The sequence below is a fragment of the Lissotriton vulgaris genome, chromosome 7 (genome assembly GCF_964263255.1).
Source record: "Lissotriton vulgaris chromosome 7, aLisVul1.2, whole genome shotgun sequence".
NCBI lineage: Eukaryota > Metazoa > Chordata > Amphibia > Caudata > Salamandridae > Lissotriton > Lissotriton vulgaris.
The window spans coordinates 948,803,097-948,822,361 of record NC_141695.1 but is presented as its reverse complement, the minus strand read 5'-3'; the positions used below and the strand labels follow the sequence as shown (position 1 = coordinate 948,822,361).

General features: G+C 43.8%; 1 protein-coding gene across 2 annotated transcripts in view; it reads right to left on the bottom strand.

Moving 5' to 3' along the window:
• Nucleotides 1–19,265, bottom strand: part of SLU7 (spliceosome associated SLU7) — a 313,168-nt gene that overhangs the window by 124,543 nt on the left and 169,360 nt on the right. For both annotated transcript variants that reach the window (XM_086931394.1, XM_086931393.1), the window contains exon 11: nucleotides 8,022–8,161. In XM_086931394.1, the coding sequence (XP_086787520.1) occupies nucleotides 8,022–8,161 (140 nt within the window). The remainder of the gene's footprint in view (nucleotides 1–8,021; nucleotides 8,162–19,265) is intronic.

Genomic DNA, 19,265 nt, shown 5'->3' with positions numbered 1-19,265 from the left:
CTCTCTCATTATCTTGTAGCATGAATAACGTGATGGGATTTCTTTTGGGTCATATTCAGACAGATCAGTCTGCACCAGTATAAAGAACACTTGAATTCAGTGGGGCCATGGTAGAGCCCGAGAGACCCATTATGTGGGTCAAATCAAAAGATTAGATGTTTTAGTTCGCGCTCTCATCTTGTAGCATGAGTAACGTGATGGGATTTCTTTTGGGTCATAATCAGACAGATCAGTCTGCACCAGTATAAAGAACACTTGAATTCAGTGAGGCCATGGTATAGCCTGAGAGACCTATTATGTGGGTCAAATCAAAAGATTGGATGTGTTCCGGAAGTAGTTACGAGACAAGAAAGATTTCACTTGGTGCAGAGGGCTCAGCAGAGGGTGTAGGCTGAGTGGTGATCTGCACAGCTGCTGTCATCATCATCCAAACAAGTGGGAGTAAGGAGGTGTAGGAAGCTGGGTTTTAGTTGCAGTAGCCCCCCCGTTTTTAGCCTGGTATTTGATGTAACTTTGACTGGAGTGCACTGGATTCCTGCTAACCAGGTCCCCAGTGCCAGTGTTCTTTCCTCAAAACAAGAAAACTGGTCACTTGATTCCCAGTGACCAGACCTTTAGCACCTCTATAAGTCCATAGTAAGTGGTAACTCTAGGGCATAGGTACTAAAGAGGGTCCCTAAGAGTCGCAGCATATATTGTGCAACTCTAAGGGACTCAGCACCAAACTTGTGTAGCCTGCCACTGCAGGCTGTGTGGCAAGGTGCTCCAAAAAGTGAAACGATGACATGGCACCCATGTCACCTAACACTGCATGTAATATTTTTAAGTCACCCCTACAGCAAGCCTTACAGCCCTACGGCAGAGTGCACTTTATTGCATGTGATGACATATCTGCATGAGCAGATATGCCCCAGTGCTGGCCAGTTCAATTACTGACAGTACAAGTAAACAAGGAAGCCATTTTAAGGTACACATTGGTCAAAACAAGTTTCCCAGCCACATTATGGCTTCACTGAAACCTATGGTGTTTGGTATCAAACACCTCGTATTAATAAACCTACACTGGTTCCATTGTTGGATTTATTAATACATGCACCTAGAGGGTACCTTAAAGGTACCCCCTGAAAGATACCAACCCAAAGTGTTCTGGTTGACGGGCCTTGTCCAGCCTGCCAACACAAACAAGTTCCTGACTCCTAGGGATGAGAGTCTACCTCTCAGGAGGTTAGGAACAATACATGTTCTGGACAGAGGTGTTAACACCTCCTCCTCGAGGAAGGCTGGTAAATCAGTATGTTAAGGCAGGAGGCTTCAAAGGCCTCTGTCGCCTTTGATATGAGACCCCAGGCTTCCCCAGACAGGGGAAATGCCACCCTCTGCCCTGGTCCCATCTGGCAGCAGGACAGGCGGGAAAGTTAGCTATGCAAGAGGCGTGTTACACTTCCAGGCTGGACACACCTCTAGGGTAACCAGTTTGAAGTGAACACGAAATTAGGAACTCCACCATCTTGTCTGTGGTGAAATTAGGAATTCTGGGACAGGGTGATGCCTTTTCCCCAGAGGAACTGGTCATCTAGGGCGTGTAGTGACCCCACGGGTAAGTAGCCCATTGTGTACTACCCCTCATTCCTCTTAACGCCCCTAAATTTTGTATTTTGGGGCCCTGATACCAAGACCTCAGATTTAGACGGACAAAAAGAAGAAGTGGGCAAAGAAGAAGACTGCTGACCTGAGAACCGAGGAGCCTGACTGACTTGGCGTCAACCCTGCCAGCCTGCCTATTGCACAGACCCTCGTGGAGCATCTGACTTGCCCTGCCGCTGTTCAGAATCTAAGAAACCTGGAGTGCTGCCAGTGCTTTGCTAATTTTCAAAGAAACTCCCTTGGAGTTGAGAAGCTACTCCCCTGCACCTGTGGGCCCTAAAGAAGCAACGCCTGGTACATCAACATGTCTCCAACAGGGGCTTCTGACGCAGCAGCCACCCAGGAAGGGATAGCAGTGCTCCTACAGGTTAGCTCTATCCTCCCTCCAAGTGTGAGGATGCCAGGACCGTCCGGAGCTGCACTGTACCAATACCTGGGGTACTGGACCCCCTTCCAGCAACCAAGGCTTGTTGTGTCCAGTAGAGACACCAAGACAAAGAAGACCGACCTGCACATTTAGGGACTTTAGGGACAGCGAGACCCACATTGAGAGTGGCCAATTTGTCCTGTTTGCCCCTCTGCAGCAGAAACAAAGACAAAGAGTGAGTCTACGACCACTGCCACCAGATGCCTGTGTCTGAGTCCAAGGGAGGTGACGGTGCCAAAGGGGTTCTCAAACCCACAACAGATGAGCCAATCCTTGGGTTTGGGCAGACTGGACTTCCAGTCGCCACCTGCAGTCTCTTTCTGCAGGCCTGCTTCAACCGCGAGAGACTCCGGCACCGAACCACATGCCAAAAGACATCACTATACCTGAGCCCCACATTCCGAGGAGAAGTGGACAAAAGGTTCCACACATGCCACATAGGGGAACCCCTGTGGGCTCCCCAGACTGGCCCCCAGTCCCAGCTTGCAGCCGCTTTCCAAACGGACCTCTCCTCATTGAAGTGAACGGGCAACCGACGCCATGACACACCTCTGCACCAGAACGCCCATGGACTGCTGTATGGGTGAATTATAAACATTGCATGCAGTGTAAGAGGACATGGCACACAAGTGAGTGCCAAGTCGTATTTTCACTTTTTGGAGCACCTTGTCACACAGCCTTCAGTAGCAGTCAGTGTGAGTTTGGTGCTGGGTCCCTTAGAGTTGTTCAAAGAAGGGGATTGGCCCAGCAAAATTGGGGAAGGAAGGTAGGGCCGATTATTGCTAGAGAAAAAGAATGTACCTTCACAACCACTTAGTTTGAAGAATTATTTTAAACAGAAATAAACGCAGATCAATACGTTTATCCTAGCCTTTGATTTTGGCTAATTAGTTTTTAATTATTCAACATTTTTATAAAAAGAAGGACATGTAATCAACTCAACAGAGAATCCATTTTAGTGATGTCCTACTGACAATACACATAACAACCGAAAATATCACAAATCAATTGTACATATTTAAAAAATATAAACAAAATTCACAAATCTTATCAACAACAACAACAACTATGACATATAGTGATCAAATCCCTTAGAGTGGCACAAACACTTCTTTTGGGCACAGGCTATTCTCTAGGAGGTTATTTCCAATGAGACAATAGAGGGGGAGGTCTATACTTACTACCACCATTCTTTAACTAAAGAACCCAGCTATTTATAATGGTACTAAAGACACAGGCCTAACAGTTACCTCACCTGAAATAGCCCTTACTCCTCTGGTTTCACCTAGGATACACTGGTTTGAGAGTACCAACCTGTCATGCACAATAGTGTGACTGTCACTGGTACCTCTCAGTGCAGTGGCTGGGATTCTATTCACCAGTGGGTGGTGGAAGTGTCTGCTTCCCTCTGGAATCTTCAACTCACATTTTGGTCCCACTTTCCAGTTCAAAGCTACAAAATCTTCCTCGTCTGAGGAATCATCCTCAAAGACTACACTAACAACCCATGGGGGGTTGTTTTTAGGGCAGGAGGGTCCTTGGTTCAGTGCCCTGTCTGCTTGCAGTCAAAGCACCAAGACTTATAAGGGATTCCAGGCCTTACCATGCTACCCACTTTTGTAAGGTGTCTTGGGGCCCACCCGCATGGTCAGGTTTTTGGGGGCCTACAGACGACTCCTTATGTTTATCTTTAGAATGGTCCACCTTTTTCTCTTGTGGGGGCTTCACAGCCCCTTTCTATTGGTCACCCCCGCCATGACTCTTCTTGGACAGTCTAGTCTTTACCCAAAGGTCAACCTTCTTTCCCAATTCCTGGGTGGGAGACTAAACCCAGGTTCACCAGTTATTGATGCAACTTTTTAGAAGTACAATTACTTAAAAGATGTCCCTTCATAAGCAAATTATAAAGCCCATCAAAATCGTGCACCTGACTTCTCTTCAACCAACCACCTAGTGCTTTCACTGAAAAGTCTACAAAATCTCCCCAGGAGTAACTCAAGAGTTTCTGAGTCTCCTTGAACTTAATTCTATATTCCTCAGTGGTGAGTCCAAAGCCCTAAATCAGGGTTCCCTTCATGAGCTCACAGAACTCATCGGTCTCATCAAGTGTCAGGAGTCTATCCCTACACTTTCCAGGAAACAGCTCCCAGAGTAGAGAGCCCCAATACTTCTGGTTGAGTTTCCTCATCCTACAGGCCCTCTCAAAGGCTGTAAACCATTTGGTGATATCATCGCCTTCTGTTTATTTAGGGAAATTCCTGATTTTATAGTCGAAAGCAACTTCTTTCTCCCTACTTAAGTTGTTGCTGCCACCACAGATGGTTCCTTTGTCCATCTCAATTCTTTCTTTTTCTATTGCTAAGAGTTTGGCTTCTAAGGCCAGTCTCCTGTTTAGTTTCTGAATTTCAGGATGCTGATTCAGAGCTTCATTTGGGATACTACTAGCAGTACTTCCAGGAGAGTTGCTGTCAGTGGGTGGATCTACAGACTCATCATCACTGATCTCTGCATCCTCTGGGTCATTTGTATTTCCACCCTCAGCCATGGCCCTATAATACTTAGCATGCAGGTTGAGCCTTTGTAGGTTTAGGCCCCAATGCTTGACAGAGTTTCTTAAGTTGCACCAACTTAAGTCTCTCGTAGGGAGCCAGGTTGAGCGACTGGGTACTACTGTCTGCCTCAGACATGATGTTTTAGAACAGTTGGAACCTTTTTAGTAAATTAGAAAAAATCTACCGGACTATATTTCTCAAAGGGCCTAGCTATCCAAGATACTTTTTTACATTTCTAAAAACCGATGACTGGGGGACTTAACTAAGACCGTAACAGATCAGGTTACAAATCTGGAATAAAATCAATCTATTTTAGAAATATTTTTGTCAATTGTGGATTCTTTAGTGGAATCACAATACTGGCTGAGTGGTACAGTAAGTCTTATATCTCACCACTTTATCACTAATGTAGGAAGCTGGCTCTTTATGTAGTGGACCAAAAAGAGATACACCGTATAAACAGTCCAGGCAAACCCCAAAAGAATTACAGAGGCACGTATGACACCCCAGATGCTCTCTTGTGGTAGAGTGGGCAAGCAAGTTAGGCATATTAGAGGGTAGTGCTAAACATTTATTGCACACACCAAGGCAGTAAATAAGAAATTCAAAGAATTCCAACACCAATTTATAAAAATAACACATACTGTTATATGAATTTAGATACCAAGATCATCAAAATCAGGTACGTACTTTTTGAGTAAATAATTTGGGGGGACGGGGGGGACACATGTGCTGCATTCAGGCACTTAACAGCGACTTACTGGACTGTTCTCCAAGACATAAGGCGAGTATGGGGCAAGGTCCAAGGCTACACCAACAGGTCACCTCGTGAGGCTCCGGGGCATCCGGGTGCAGAGGTGTGTCACGGTGGCGGGTGTCCCATTCACTTCAATGGGGAATGGTCCGGTTGGGATGAGGCTGCAAGCTGGAACTGGGGGACCAGTCAGGGGGAACCCTCAGGGGGGCTAGACCCTTGAGATGCTTGGGCATGTGGGGACACCTTTGATCCACTTCTCCTTGGGCTGTGGGGCTTGGGTGCAGTGGTGTCCTTTGGCGCCTGGTTTGGTGCTGTAGTCTTTCTTGGTTGGAGGGGGCCTGCAGAAAGACGTTGCATGCAGCAACTGGAAGTCGAATCTGGCCAGACCCAAGGATGGGCTCCGCTCTTTTGGATCTAGGGACCCCGTTGGCACCATCACCTCCCTTGCACAAGTGCCCTTGGGCGTGGATGCATAGGTACTTTGTGTCATCAGGTGACAGTGTTCACAGACTCACTCTTTGTCTCTGCTGCAGAGGGGCAAACAGGACAGTTGGGCCACTCTTGATGTGGGTCTCGCTGTCCCTGAAGTCCCTCAATGTGTTACTGGGTCTTCCTTGGTGTTGGTGTCCCGACTGGACACAACAAGCCTTAGTTGCTGCAAGGGTTCCAGTACCTCAGGTATTGATACTATGCGGCAAAGGTCGGACCTGGCGTCCTCATACTTGGATGGAGAACAGATTTGACATGTATGAGCACTGCAACCTCTTCCTTAGTGGCTGCTGTGTTCGTAGTCCCCGTAGTTCACGGGTCGGTGTACTGGGCGCTGCTTCTTTGGTGGCTGTGGCTACAGGGGAGTAGGTCCTCTATTCCAAGGGAGTTTCTTTGGCGATTGGCAAAACACTGGCAGCCCTCCGGGTTTCTTGGAGTCTGCAGAGTGGCAGGACGAGTCAGTTCATTTGGGGAGTGGGCAACTCCCAGTCCCAGAATTCCTAATTCCACCACAGACAAGATGGTGGAATTCCTAATTTCGTTTTCACTTAAAACTGGTCACCCTAGAGGTGTGTCCAGCCTGGCATTGTAACACGCCTCTATCATAGCCTAACTTTCCCACCTGTCCTGCTGCCAGATGGGACCAGGGCAGAGGGTGGCATTTCCCCTCTCTGGGGAAGCCTGGGGTCTCATATCAGAGGCAGCAGTTGCCTGGTTGGCAGGAAACCAGTGCAATTCAGTGAAAGCTGTATAAAATACCAGCTAAAAAGTGGTTGGCGACTACTGCAACAAAACCCCTGTTTCCTACAGGAGGGATATTCATTTACAAATGAAAGGGCTGCGCACAGACTATTACATGTAAGTAACATTTCCAATTTGCAGCATGTGTTTATTGCACGTTTACCGGCTGTGCATGAAGTGGCAAGCAGTACCCATGTGGTGCTTTACATGTGAGGATACGTATAACAGAAACAAAGCGCTTTAATTAGAGTTTGGCAGATAGGTTACACTAATATAACGGATATCCGGTCTGCCTTTTAACAAATACCTTAGTAAATAATGAACTTGTAATAAGACAGACGGTTTATAAGACACGTTTGTGACGAATTAACCGGTCGGCCAAAGTCAAAACCAGGCCCAAAGTTTTTACCACTCTCTCTGCAGAAATCTGCACCAAAGCCTAATTTATCCCTCAAAGTCTCTGCTGCTCTCCACAGAGGAGCTTGATTTTGCTTCTAGCCACAGTATGTTAAAAATGTAAAAGAAGCTACGTTATTGTATTGTGGCCTCCAATAGGAGGTAGGGTTGCATTATTCTAGTCATGTTTGACACCAAATAGAAAATTTGGGGGAAAACATGTAGTTTCCAAATGGAACACAATATGTCAGAAGTATGCACATCATGTGAATGTACAATGGACAGATGCTGAAAAGTGTTTTTATTTTTATCAGTTTTATGTATAATGTTCAACTGTCCAACCACTCTGGATGTGCCTTTGTACAGGGGTGGATATGTGATGCTTTATAAGCACAAACAGACCACTCTAAGTAAACGCTTTACAACATATGCTTGTGACCAAATATTGTCCTTAATTCCCTCATACCATTCTCTCTACATAAATGCTGAATTAAAATATATCGTCAATGCCAGGTATAATTACATAAAATATTAATATGGGAGTTGAGGGTGGGCAAAAGTTATGTGGAGTACTGTAACCCTCAATAAACCAATGACCTTGTTCTATATTGCTGTGGAAGATCAGAGTGATTATAGCCAAGGGTAGAGGATAACCTCTTAAGAGAGCACTGGTAAGAATACGAGAAGTCAAAAGCTGGGTGTATTGCTTGTGAAAGTGACTGAGATGTACACGATAATAAGAAGCACAATGATATACGGGGATGTCCCATTTTGGTTGCAAATTTAGCAATGGCTCAGAGGAGAGCGGAGGGCACACGGGCATACCAACACATAAAGGGCACCAACCCCTCAATTCTAATCCTCATCCCTGTAAGCATGATAAAGGATGGGAATCAAAATAGCCATTCTAAAAGACTGTGTTCTGATATCTCAGTTGCCCCTTTACTCAACCTGGTTCAGAAAGCCCAAATAGGCTTTTCACAATGGGCTGAGGACAGGTATGCTGGTATCTTACCTTATCTAGGATGGTCTCCTTCTGCTGCTCCTTGAAGTCCTCCTTTTTCACTTTGAAGGATTTATATAATACCTCCAGTTTGGTGGGATCAGCCTGTAAGTGAACTTCTGATCCTTTCTCATAGGCTTCCCAGGCAAATACTGAAAAGAAAAAAGGTGAAAGTTTTGGAGTTTCAAAGCTCTTTATTTATATAAAATGCAACACTGGAATTAATTAAACCAGAGGCAAACACAACCTTTGAACATTTATACTAAGTTTGCTTTAGAGAGTAGGATATTTTCTTGAGAAATGAGTGTATCTGAGGATTCTTGCAATACCGTGTACATTTGCACAAACAAAACAAATAATAAAACCACCCATGAGCAATATGGGGAAAGTATGCTTCATTTTGCTACATGCCGATCCATGCAGAATTCCTCATGAGGCAGTTCAGCTGTTCCATGCAAAGGAACTCGCTGCAGATTAGGTTTGGAGGAGGAAGAATTGATGAAAGGCAAATAGGAATCAAAATATTGAAGAACTCCTATGGGTAACATTTATAAAGTGTAAAATAGGGGCACCACACAGACACTGCACAATGCCGTGAGTTCCGTTGACTCCAGGTTTGAGAAAGCAATGTGGATTTCAGGTTATACCTTAAGAAATGAGAATTTACTGGGGATCAGTAATTTCAGGTCCGATTGTCAAAGTAATTCCTAATTTCTTCATAGATTTCACCAGTTATTTGGGCTAGCTGATTTTACATGGATATGAAAACCATCTACCATGATATATGCTAATGTTTAGGATTGCAAACAGGTTCAAATATATAGCATTCATTTGAAAATGACTGTATTTTACTCCCAGAGAAACGGGTCTTGGTTTTCTTAGGTATAGTTCCTTTAAAAACATGTTTGATCCTAGCAATAGTAAAAACTGATCGCTAAGCAGGGACCTTTCTGGAGGTAATAGTGGCAGGAGGGAGAACCTTCATAGGCATGTGATAAATTGCAGCTGATCATAGTAAAAATAAATTATCTGTTTTTTGATTGAGTGGGCTGGATAAGCTTGTTCCTTAATTCCCTCTCCATATATACCACTCAAATGTGTCTCTCTGCTTCTTTGGTAGACATGGGCTTAACACCTGATTATGGAACTGCTTCCTTCTTAATTTGCCTAGCTGTCTAATCCTTTAACAGCTGCGAAGGCAATTGAATTCACATTTTCTGTTAGTCGTCATTTTTAGATCTCGGCTCGATAGTCTCGAACAGACATGTTGTGTTCTATCCGTGGCCTACAGGCGGCCTATCTCCTTCCATTGGTATACTTCCGTTTTGCTCTCATTTTCTTTGATGCCATTCATCATGGCATGTTGGTGTAATGCCATCTTCTTGTGTTTTGCCCTCTCATAGAGCATAGAACAAGTTCCTGGTATGCGGAACAATTTCGTTTTTTATCATTTTCAAGCACCCCATAGGAGTACTTGTGATCAGGCCATCTCCCTTGTACACATATACACTATAGGAAAGTGCCCCTTTTTAGGTCTCGCCTAGCCATCCTGTTAGGGTTGCATGGCGAGATTAAAGTAAGGGCTCTGACAAATGCACCCAAAGGCGGATTGCCTACAGTGCATGTGAGCCGGGCGCATGCACATCGCAAACCATTTGGGAGCCTGTGCGCCTTGGCATCAGACTTCAAAGGAATCCGCTCCCCCGCCCCCGCATCAGACTTCAAAGGAATGCACTTCCCCAGCCCCCGCCACAGCAATGCCGCTAGTTTGTTTAGGATAATTTTGGGCTTCCTGGTTTGTGCCATGGTGTTTACTGTTTGTTTTGTGTTTAGATTCAGTTTCTGCTACCCAAACTCCTGTACTCATAGTACGTTTTTTTAAAATGTTGCACTCTTTTTCAAACCAATGCAGCTCTAAGTGCTGTAAATAGCAACTATTATTGTGACCTTGTTAAAAGCAACTCAAATTACAGACATCGCAACTAAATACACCGATGTCGTAACAATGCAAATCAGGATTGGCCTAGCTTGGATTTAAACTCTTGATCCAAAGATCGCAGCAGATGTCAGCGGCGATAATTGACAAATGGCTCAAACGGATTCCCATTTCTAAATATAGATTTAAATAGCAATCCTTGCGCGAACGCAAACTTGCAGTGGAACAGTTTTTCTGGCTGAAACGATAAATGTCAGAGCAGCACGTGTTGTTATAAAACAAGCCTAAAACCAATTCTCAACTGTCAGCACCTTGCTAGGGATGAGTTGAGATATCCTACATTGAAACAGTCAGTGGTGTAAGGCAAACTGACAACCCCCCCTTCCCCCCCCCCACCACCACCCGCCCGACTTGCATATATTCATGGGCTGTATAGCTCATCACCCCCCGAAGACTGGGGCCCCTCTGAAAGGTTGTCCTCCTCATCCCTGAAATCAACCTTACATTTTGAAAAATGGAGTTCCCTTTTTCCACATTAAAGATTCGCCTTTTGCTGTTTGAGCGCAAATCCGCTGTACCTATGTGTTCACTGAAAGTGTTTAGTCTCTAAACCGCATGCATTAGGTGCTCTTAAGTTTGTTTTATTCTGATTGCCAAAGCAGTCTCCTGTTAGGAGGAGGTTACAGCTTCCCTTCCTGTGTCTTTCTCATTGAAGGTCAGCTATGGCTTTGTTTTGGGAAGTATGCCACAACGTGAAATCTGCTATTCGATTACACTGCACTCAATGCTACATACACTCCAAACAACCACTCCAAACAATACCACTCAGCGCCACATAATTACACGCCACACAATTACACTCTACTGAATACAACGTACACTCCACACAATACCACTCAGTGCCACATAATTATATGCTACATATTTACACTGCGCTCAACGCAACATACACTCCAAATACCACTCAGTGCCACACAAATACACGTCACATAATTGCACTCAATGCAACATCCACTCCAAATACCACTCACTGCCAGATTACACGCCACATAATTACACTGCACTCAAGGTAACATACGCTCCAAATACCACTCAGTGCCACATAATTACACTGCACTCAATGCAACATACACTCCTAATATCTCTCAGTGTCACATAATTACACTTCACATAATTACACTGCACTAAATGCAACATACACTACAAATACCACTCCGTGCTACATAATTACACACCACATAATTACATTGCACTCAATGCAACATACACTACAAATACCACTCAGTGCCACATAGTTATATGCAACATAATTACACTGCAATCAATGCAACATACACTCCAAATACCACTCAGTGCCACATAATCACACTCTACTGAATGCCACACACACTCCACACAATACCACTCAGTGCCACATAATTATATGCTACATAATTACCCTGCACTCAATGCAACATACACTCCAAACAATACCACTCAGTGGCACATAATTACACGCCACACAATTGCACTCTACTGAATACAACATACACTCCTCATAATACCACTCAGTGCCACATAATTACACACAACATAATTACACTCTACTCAATGCAACATACACTCCAAATACTACTCAGTGCCACATATTTACACACCACATAATTAAACTGCACTCAATGCAAAATACACTCCAAATACCACTCAGTGCCACATAATTACACTGAACTCAATGCAACATACACTCCAAATACCACCCAGTGCCACATAATTACACACCTCATAACTACACTGCACTCAATGCAACATACACTCCAAATACCACTCAGTGCCACATAATTACATGCCACATAATTGCACTCTACTGAATGCAACACACACTCCAAATACCACTCAGTGCCACATAATTACATGCCACATAATTACACTCTACTGAATGCAACACACACTCCACACAATACCACTCATTGCCACATAAGTATATGCTACATAATTACACTGCACTCAATGCAACATACACTCCAAATACCATTCTGTGCCACATAGTTACACACCACATAATTACTCTATCTATTGCCCACACTCTATCGCCCTCACACTATCTATCTATCTATCGCCCTCACACTATCTATCTATCTATCGCCCTCACACTATCTATCTATCTATCGCCCTCACACCAGCTATCTATCTATCTATCGCCCTCACACTATCCATCCATCGCCCTCACACTATCCATCCATCGCCCTCACACTATCCATCCATCGCCCTCACACTATCCATCCATCGCCCTCACACTATCCATCCATCGCCCTCACACATCGCCCTCACACTATCCATCCATCGCCCTCACACTATCTATCCATCGCCCTCACACTATCTATCCATCGCCCTCACACTATCTATCTCTCGCCCTCACACTATCTATCTATCTCACACTATCTATCTATCTCTCGCCCTCACACTATCTATCTATCTCTCGCCCTCACACTATCTATCTATCTCTCGCCCTCACACTATCTATCTATCTCTCGCCCTCACACTATCTATCTATCTCTCGCCCTCACTCTATCTATCTATCTCTCGCCCTCACTCTATCTATCTATCTCTCGCCCTCACTCTATCTCTCGCCCTCACTCTATCTCTCGCCCTCACTCTATCTCTCGCCCTCACTCTATCTCTCGCCCTCACTCTATCTCTCGCCCTCACTCTATCTCTCGCCCTCACTCTATCTCTCGCCCTCACTCTATCTCTCGCCCTCACTCTATCTCTCGCCCTCACTCTATCTCTCGCCCTCACTCTATCTCTCGCCCTCACTCTATCTCCCGCCCTCACTCTATCTCCCGCCCTTACTCTATCTGCCCTCACTCTATCTATCTCTCGCCCTCACTCTATCTCTCGCCCTCACTCTATCTCTCGCCCTCACTCTATCTCTCGCCCTCACTCTAACTCTCGCCCTCACTCTAACTCTCGCCCTCACTCTATCTCTCGCCCTCACTCTATCTCTCGCCCTCACTCTATCTCTCGCCCTCACTCTATCTCTCGCCCTCACTCTATCTCTCGCCCTCACTCTATCTATCGCCCTCACTCTATCGCCCTCACTCTATCGCCCTCACACAATCTATCTATCGCCCCCACTCTATCGCCCTCACTCTATCGCCCCTCACTCTATCAATCTATCTATCGCCCCTCACTCTATCAATCTATCTCTCGCCCTCACTCTATCTATTGCCCTCACGCTATCAATCTATCTATCTTCCCCACTCTATCTATCACCCCCACTCTATCTCTTGCCCTCACTCTATCTCTCGGCCTCACTCTATCTCCACAGAATCACTCGGCACCACCACAGCATCACTCAGGGGCACCACAACATCACTATGCGCTACCACAGCATCACTGAATGCCACAGCATCACTCAGGGGCCCCACAGCATCACTCAGGGGCACCACAAGATCACTATGCGCTACCACAGCATCACTGAACGCCACAGCATCACTCGTCGCCACCACAACATCACTCAGCGCCACCACAGCATCAATCTGTGCAACCATTCAACAACAACTGGTTCAAATATGTTCTATCAATGTTTCAAGCTTCATTACAAATGTCACAAAAAGATGTTAATATTTCACTTCTGTTCTTGGATTTTTGTCACAATAAAATTCACTGAACATAATCTTCACAAAAGTTATTTACAAAAGTTTAAGCTATTGCCATTATAAATTACAATAACTTATTTATGTATTAATTATAAAAAAATAATTAAAAGCCATTGTTATTTGTAATATAAATACATCTAAGTCACGTAAATACAACACATATTGCATTACAAATGCTATAGGTGTCACATTTGCGAAAGTTATAACTATTGGCATTGTAAATGACAAAGCTATTAATTTCGCTATTTTCAAAACAAACACATAAATGAAAAAATTGTCATTTACAATACCAATAGCTCAAACTTTCATAATGTGAAACCTACTGCATTGCCATTGCTTGTTGACATGGTCACCTCCCACTTCTTGCCTGGTAGCTGATGCAATTTTGACAGAAGTGCACTGGGTTCCTGCTATCCAGGTCCCGATTGCCGGGTCATTTTCCCAAAAACTGTACAATTGTTCTCCCAAATGGCAATACCTTTAGCAACCCCTGTAAGTCTCTAGTAAATAGTACCCCTGGTACCTAGGGCAAGGAAGCCAAAGAGGGTTCCTAAGGGCTGCACCATGTATAGTGCCGCCCTAAAGGACCCCTTAGCACCATCATCCAAACAGCCATTGAATGGAATGTAGAACACATCTGATGTAGGCTATGATGCTGTAGAATGGCATCTGTGGGAGTGTTCTAGGAATGTGTCGTAATTATTTATCTGCTGGAGGCTGCTGTTGTTGAACTGAATTTTCCAATAAACTTCAAGCAAATTAAACTGGATTTGCATCAATTTACTACAAAGTTTGCGACAAGTTAGTCCTGCGCAGAGGGGAGGAAGAATATACAGCCTTCACCTCTGGAAAGCAGCTATATGCTGAAATAGCGCTATTAAGATACCTTGTCACCCTGTGGAATCCGTCAAACTGTGAGTTTATATGTCCTTAGGTCTATAAGACATGAGCTTTTGTCATTTTCCTTAATTTTAATTAACATAATATTTGTCTCCTAGCAACTTGTGCAGCCATTATTGTTGCAGAGTGCGCGCACAGCCTACCACACTATCTACCGCAGTTGTGCTTGTGACTGTTCTGTATTGTCGAGCATCAGCTTGTTACTCAGTTCTGACTGTGCTCCACATACGTTCAACTAAAGCCGAGTCATTTAGGCACAAGTCCAGCATGCGCAGTACTTTGCACCCTGTTTCATGTGCAACTGGCAATTATCTGCTTGATATGTGCACAAGCCTGTGTTACGCCCATGTATATCTAAAACAAAATGCGTATTTAAAGAGACAAGTGCTGAAACGAAGATATTGAAGGAAAAGCCTGTGCCAAGTTTATCAGAGCATTCAAACTTTGCTTTCGTAGTCCGCCACCATGTCCTACTGTTCCTGAGAGTCGTATTGTTGTGGGAAACTGAACAAGGACTCGTAGTATGTGCATAGAAATAGTAGACAGACTTTTTTCCCCAGTGGAATATAAAGTAAAGAAAAGACAAGCTGAAAACCTACATGCAAGAGTTGAAACTTCTGGAGCTGTTTTGTTGGTTTGGTTAATTATTTTAAATAATTATGTTAATTATTTTAAGTAATTATTTTAGTTAATTATTTTATCTTGTTGTTTCAACTGGTTATGTTAGATTGTTGTGTTGATTATTGTTTTGGCTTGTTAATTTGACATTTTTTGCAGGTATGTCCGAACAGAGTATGTATGACAGCACCTCTGAGTTCCTGGCCAGTTCCTGGTAAACCTTCTATTCCGTAGAAGCAAAGGAAAAATATGTTTTTCACTTATTTGTTAGCAATATGGGGGGAGGGGGGCAGATATGGCTCTATAAGCAAATAAGCTATTCTTTTGCATCATCTAGGTGTTCAAGGTAGAAGGATTTATGATGATTTGCCTCAAATATCGCTGTGCACGGGAAATGGTCTATCAAAGAATCTATACAACATGTCGCTGCAAATGTTGAAAAAACACTTTACACCTAAGGTGAATGTAGTGTTTGAGATACATACGTTTTTTTGCAGAATACAAGGGCAAGATGAGGACAATATGGCGTATGTTGCTTCTTTGCGTGTTTTAGCAGTGACATGTGATTTTCAAAATCTAGTTCATTCTGTAATAAGGGACCAAATAGTGAGGTGCACAAACAATAAAAAAGTAAAAGAGTAATTACTCGCAAAAGATCCTACTTTGGAAGAAGCCATACCAATTGCTAGAAATATGGAACACACAGCTGTATGGATGAAGAAGACTGACAAAGGAAAAGGTGGTGCAAGGACATTGGGAAAGGAGCTGCCAGTTGAGGTAAAGGAAGTCAGGAGAGAAAATTATAAGAAGCCTGGTAAAAGTGGTGAGTGTACCACCAAGAGTCGAAGAGAGGTGAACTGTAACGTGTTATAGGTGTGGGTCTCCTGAACACATCAGTTCTAGTGTTAGTTGTGGGGCAAGAAATGCGACATGTAGATCATGTGATAAAAGAGGGAATTCAGCAAAAGCCTGTAGGTCAAAGGGGAAAACACCGACCACGAGTGCCAAGGAAGTTGAATACAAGGACGTGGAACGCGAGGAGATCATTTTAACAGTAAATTAAATGGAGACTTCAACTCATGCAAGGAATTATGTGGAAAAAGTAAATGTAGGAATAGAAAACATAAAAAGTTTGACCATAAATGATGAAGATGGAATTGCTTTCCAAAAAGGCAATTGTGCAAGTGAAGTGAAGCTAAGAGAAGAAAGTATGGAGAAATTGGAAAAACCTCTTTGTGAGATAACCTTGGGCACAGCAAAGGTCAAGTTATTAGCTGATTCAGGTAGTTTGTTTACTCTGATATTGAAAGTAACGTACTAAAAGGAATTAGGTGCACAAATTAGGACTTTAAACAATCTGATGTGAGGTCTGTTGGGTATGGAGGCACAAAGATCAATATTGTAGGGATGCAATGGATGGATATAATGTTTAAACAGAATGGGGTGCATGGAAGGATCTATGTAACCAATGAAGGTTCAGACCTTTTGGGATGGTGACACCAGAAGGACTCCGTGACACCAGAAGGACTCAAACATTGTGTTTGACCCCAATGCCAACGAACCAGTCATGGTTGTGGAACAGGTGGTAGAGCATGTAACTGCAAAGGAGAGCAATGTAGATAATGAGTGGGTTAAAAGGCTTATGGAGAAATTTCCTCAGGTTTTTTTCTGGAAGAACTGTATGTGTTAAAGGGATTTTCTCATCGGATTATTCTCAAGAAACATGCCAAACCTGTTGTGCATAAGATGAGAACCATACCTTATATGATGAGAGAGCCACTCCAGCAAGAGTTAAACAAATTATTGAAGGCAAACATCATTGAGCCTATTGAATCATCAAAATGGATGCCTCCGGGTAACTATGCGCTTAAGAAATGCTACCCAATAGAAATGCTACCCATTGTGGTCGCTCCCAAGGATGGAAATAAGATTTGTCTATGCATTGACTTAAGGGGTCTCAATAAAAAAATATTGGTGTACAGGCAGCCAATACCGAACATTGGTGAAATGTTGAGCATGATGGGGGGAGGTGGCGTGTTTCGTGTTTTAGACATGTCTTCAACTTATCATCAGATAGATTTGCATCCTGACTCGCAACCGTTCACCACTTTTGTTACACCACTGGGAGCATTTCGAAACTGCAAAATGCCATTTGGAATGGCGTCTGCTTCTGCTGTTTTTTAAAGGATAATGCAAAACCATTTTTTAGGGAATGCAAAGGGTGTTATGCTTCCTGGATGGCATTTTGATTATGGAAAAATTGTTTGAAGATCATGATCGGTTGATAGAGGAAGATTTAAAAAGAATAGCGAGCCATGGGTTTACCATTAAGAAGGAAAAGTGCCAGTTGAGGTTGCGGCAGGCTAACTATTTGGGACATCGAATATCAGTTGATGGTATTAGACCTAAGGTAAGCATTGTAAAAAGTTAGAGAAGATGCTCCCCACCCTATCAACAAAGAACAGTTGAAATCATTTTTAGGGCTTGCTGAGTACTGTTCAAAATTTGTACCAAAGATTTGCAGATGTGGTGGAGCCTATGAGAGTACTTCTAAAGAAAGGAAGTGAGTTTGAATGGTGTCCTTTGTGTGAAGATGCCTTTATTAGTGTCAAAAAATCCCTCACCCATGCTCATTTACTGGGTCATTTTGAATCTGACAGAAAAACTATACTGATAACAGATGCTAGTAATGTTAGGCGTGGGGCAGTTTTAATGCAGGTAACTGAAGAAGGTGAAAGAATTATTGGGTTTGCAACACGCAGGCTACAATTTGCAGAACGATTATACTCTGCCATAGAAAAAGAGGCCCTAGCTTGTTGCTGGGGAATGACTCATTAGGTATTATTTGTGGGATTTGCCATTTGTTTTGAAAACCGATCATAAGCCCCCTGTTCATGTTTTCAAATGTGGTTGAGGTTTAGAAGGGAGTGTGATACCTCTAATTTCAAGGACGCTATTGTCTGTAATGGAATACAATTTTGCTGTAGAATATGTTAGTTGAAAAAAAATTTGATTGCAGATTGCTTGTCAAGAATGCCTGTAGAAGATAATTCCAGTATGCAGATTATGGAAGATCAGGTAGTTTGTGTTAATGGAGAGTTTACAATTGGACAAGAAGAGTGGAAGGAAGGTACTAAGGATGACAAGGAATATGAGGGACTGATGAGACTTATTGTAGGTGGCTGGAAGGATCTTCGTCAGATTGATGAGGAGGTAAAACCTTATTTAACAGTGAAGGATGAGCTTAGCATTCAAGGTGATAAAGTATTGAGAAAGGATCGCATTGTTCCACCTAGTTTGTTGAGTGCAAGGTTGATAAAGATAGTTCATGAAGGGCATTTGGGAAGGAGTTTGACGAAGAGGAGGTTGAGACAGTTTTTTTAGTGGCCAGGGGTGGATAAGGCTGTAGAGGATGTAGTTTGGGATTGTCATGCGTGTAGTAACAGTGAAAAGGTTAAAGTGGTTAGGCAGCCTCCTTTGAGATGCGTGGAATTACCAGCTCGGCCATGGGGAAAAACTGGCTATGGATTTTTTGGGGACCTATTGATAAGTTGGGAAGCAATCATCGCTTTGTGGTTGTATTGGTGGACCACCACAGTAAATTGTTCATATGTAAATCCATGGGACAGATCACTACTGGGAATGTAGTGACTCTTGTTGTTTGTAAGGAAAATTAGCTAATCAGGAGGCGTGTTCCTCCATCAGGCTAGTTTCACCCCTAAGGTGGGCTACCTGATGTAAATACAAAACTTAGAATTCCACCATTCTGGTTTTGGCGGAATTAGGCTCATCGGGTCAGGCCTACGAGTGAGAGGACACCAAGACCAACCGGAGCCGTACAGGACTACTACCCAGGGTACCAGACCCTTGGCAGCAGCCAAGGCCTGTTTAAGTCCAGTTAAGACAAGGTAGCCGTTGAGGGATGTCAGCACCATGGAGACCCACCTCGAGAGTGGCGCAGCAGTCCTGACCTTTGCACCCTCAACTGGCGAGACTGACGACTGGAAGTCCCTAGGATGCACAGAGCCCAGTCGACCGTTCCACTGTGCACCCGAGTGCCCCAGCCTAGGTACGGATTAACTGGCTGCGCACCCTTGTGTTCGAGCCCCCTGTTGGGAGCTCCCGGACTTCTTCCCAAGTCCCCCTCCGCAGCCCATTTCTAGG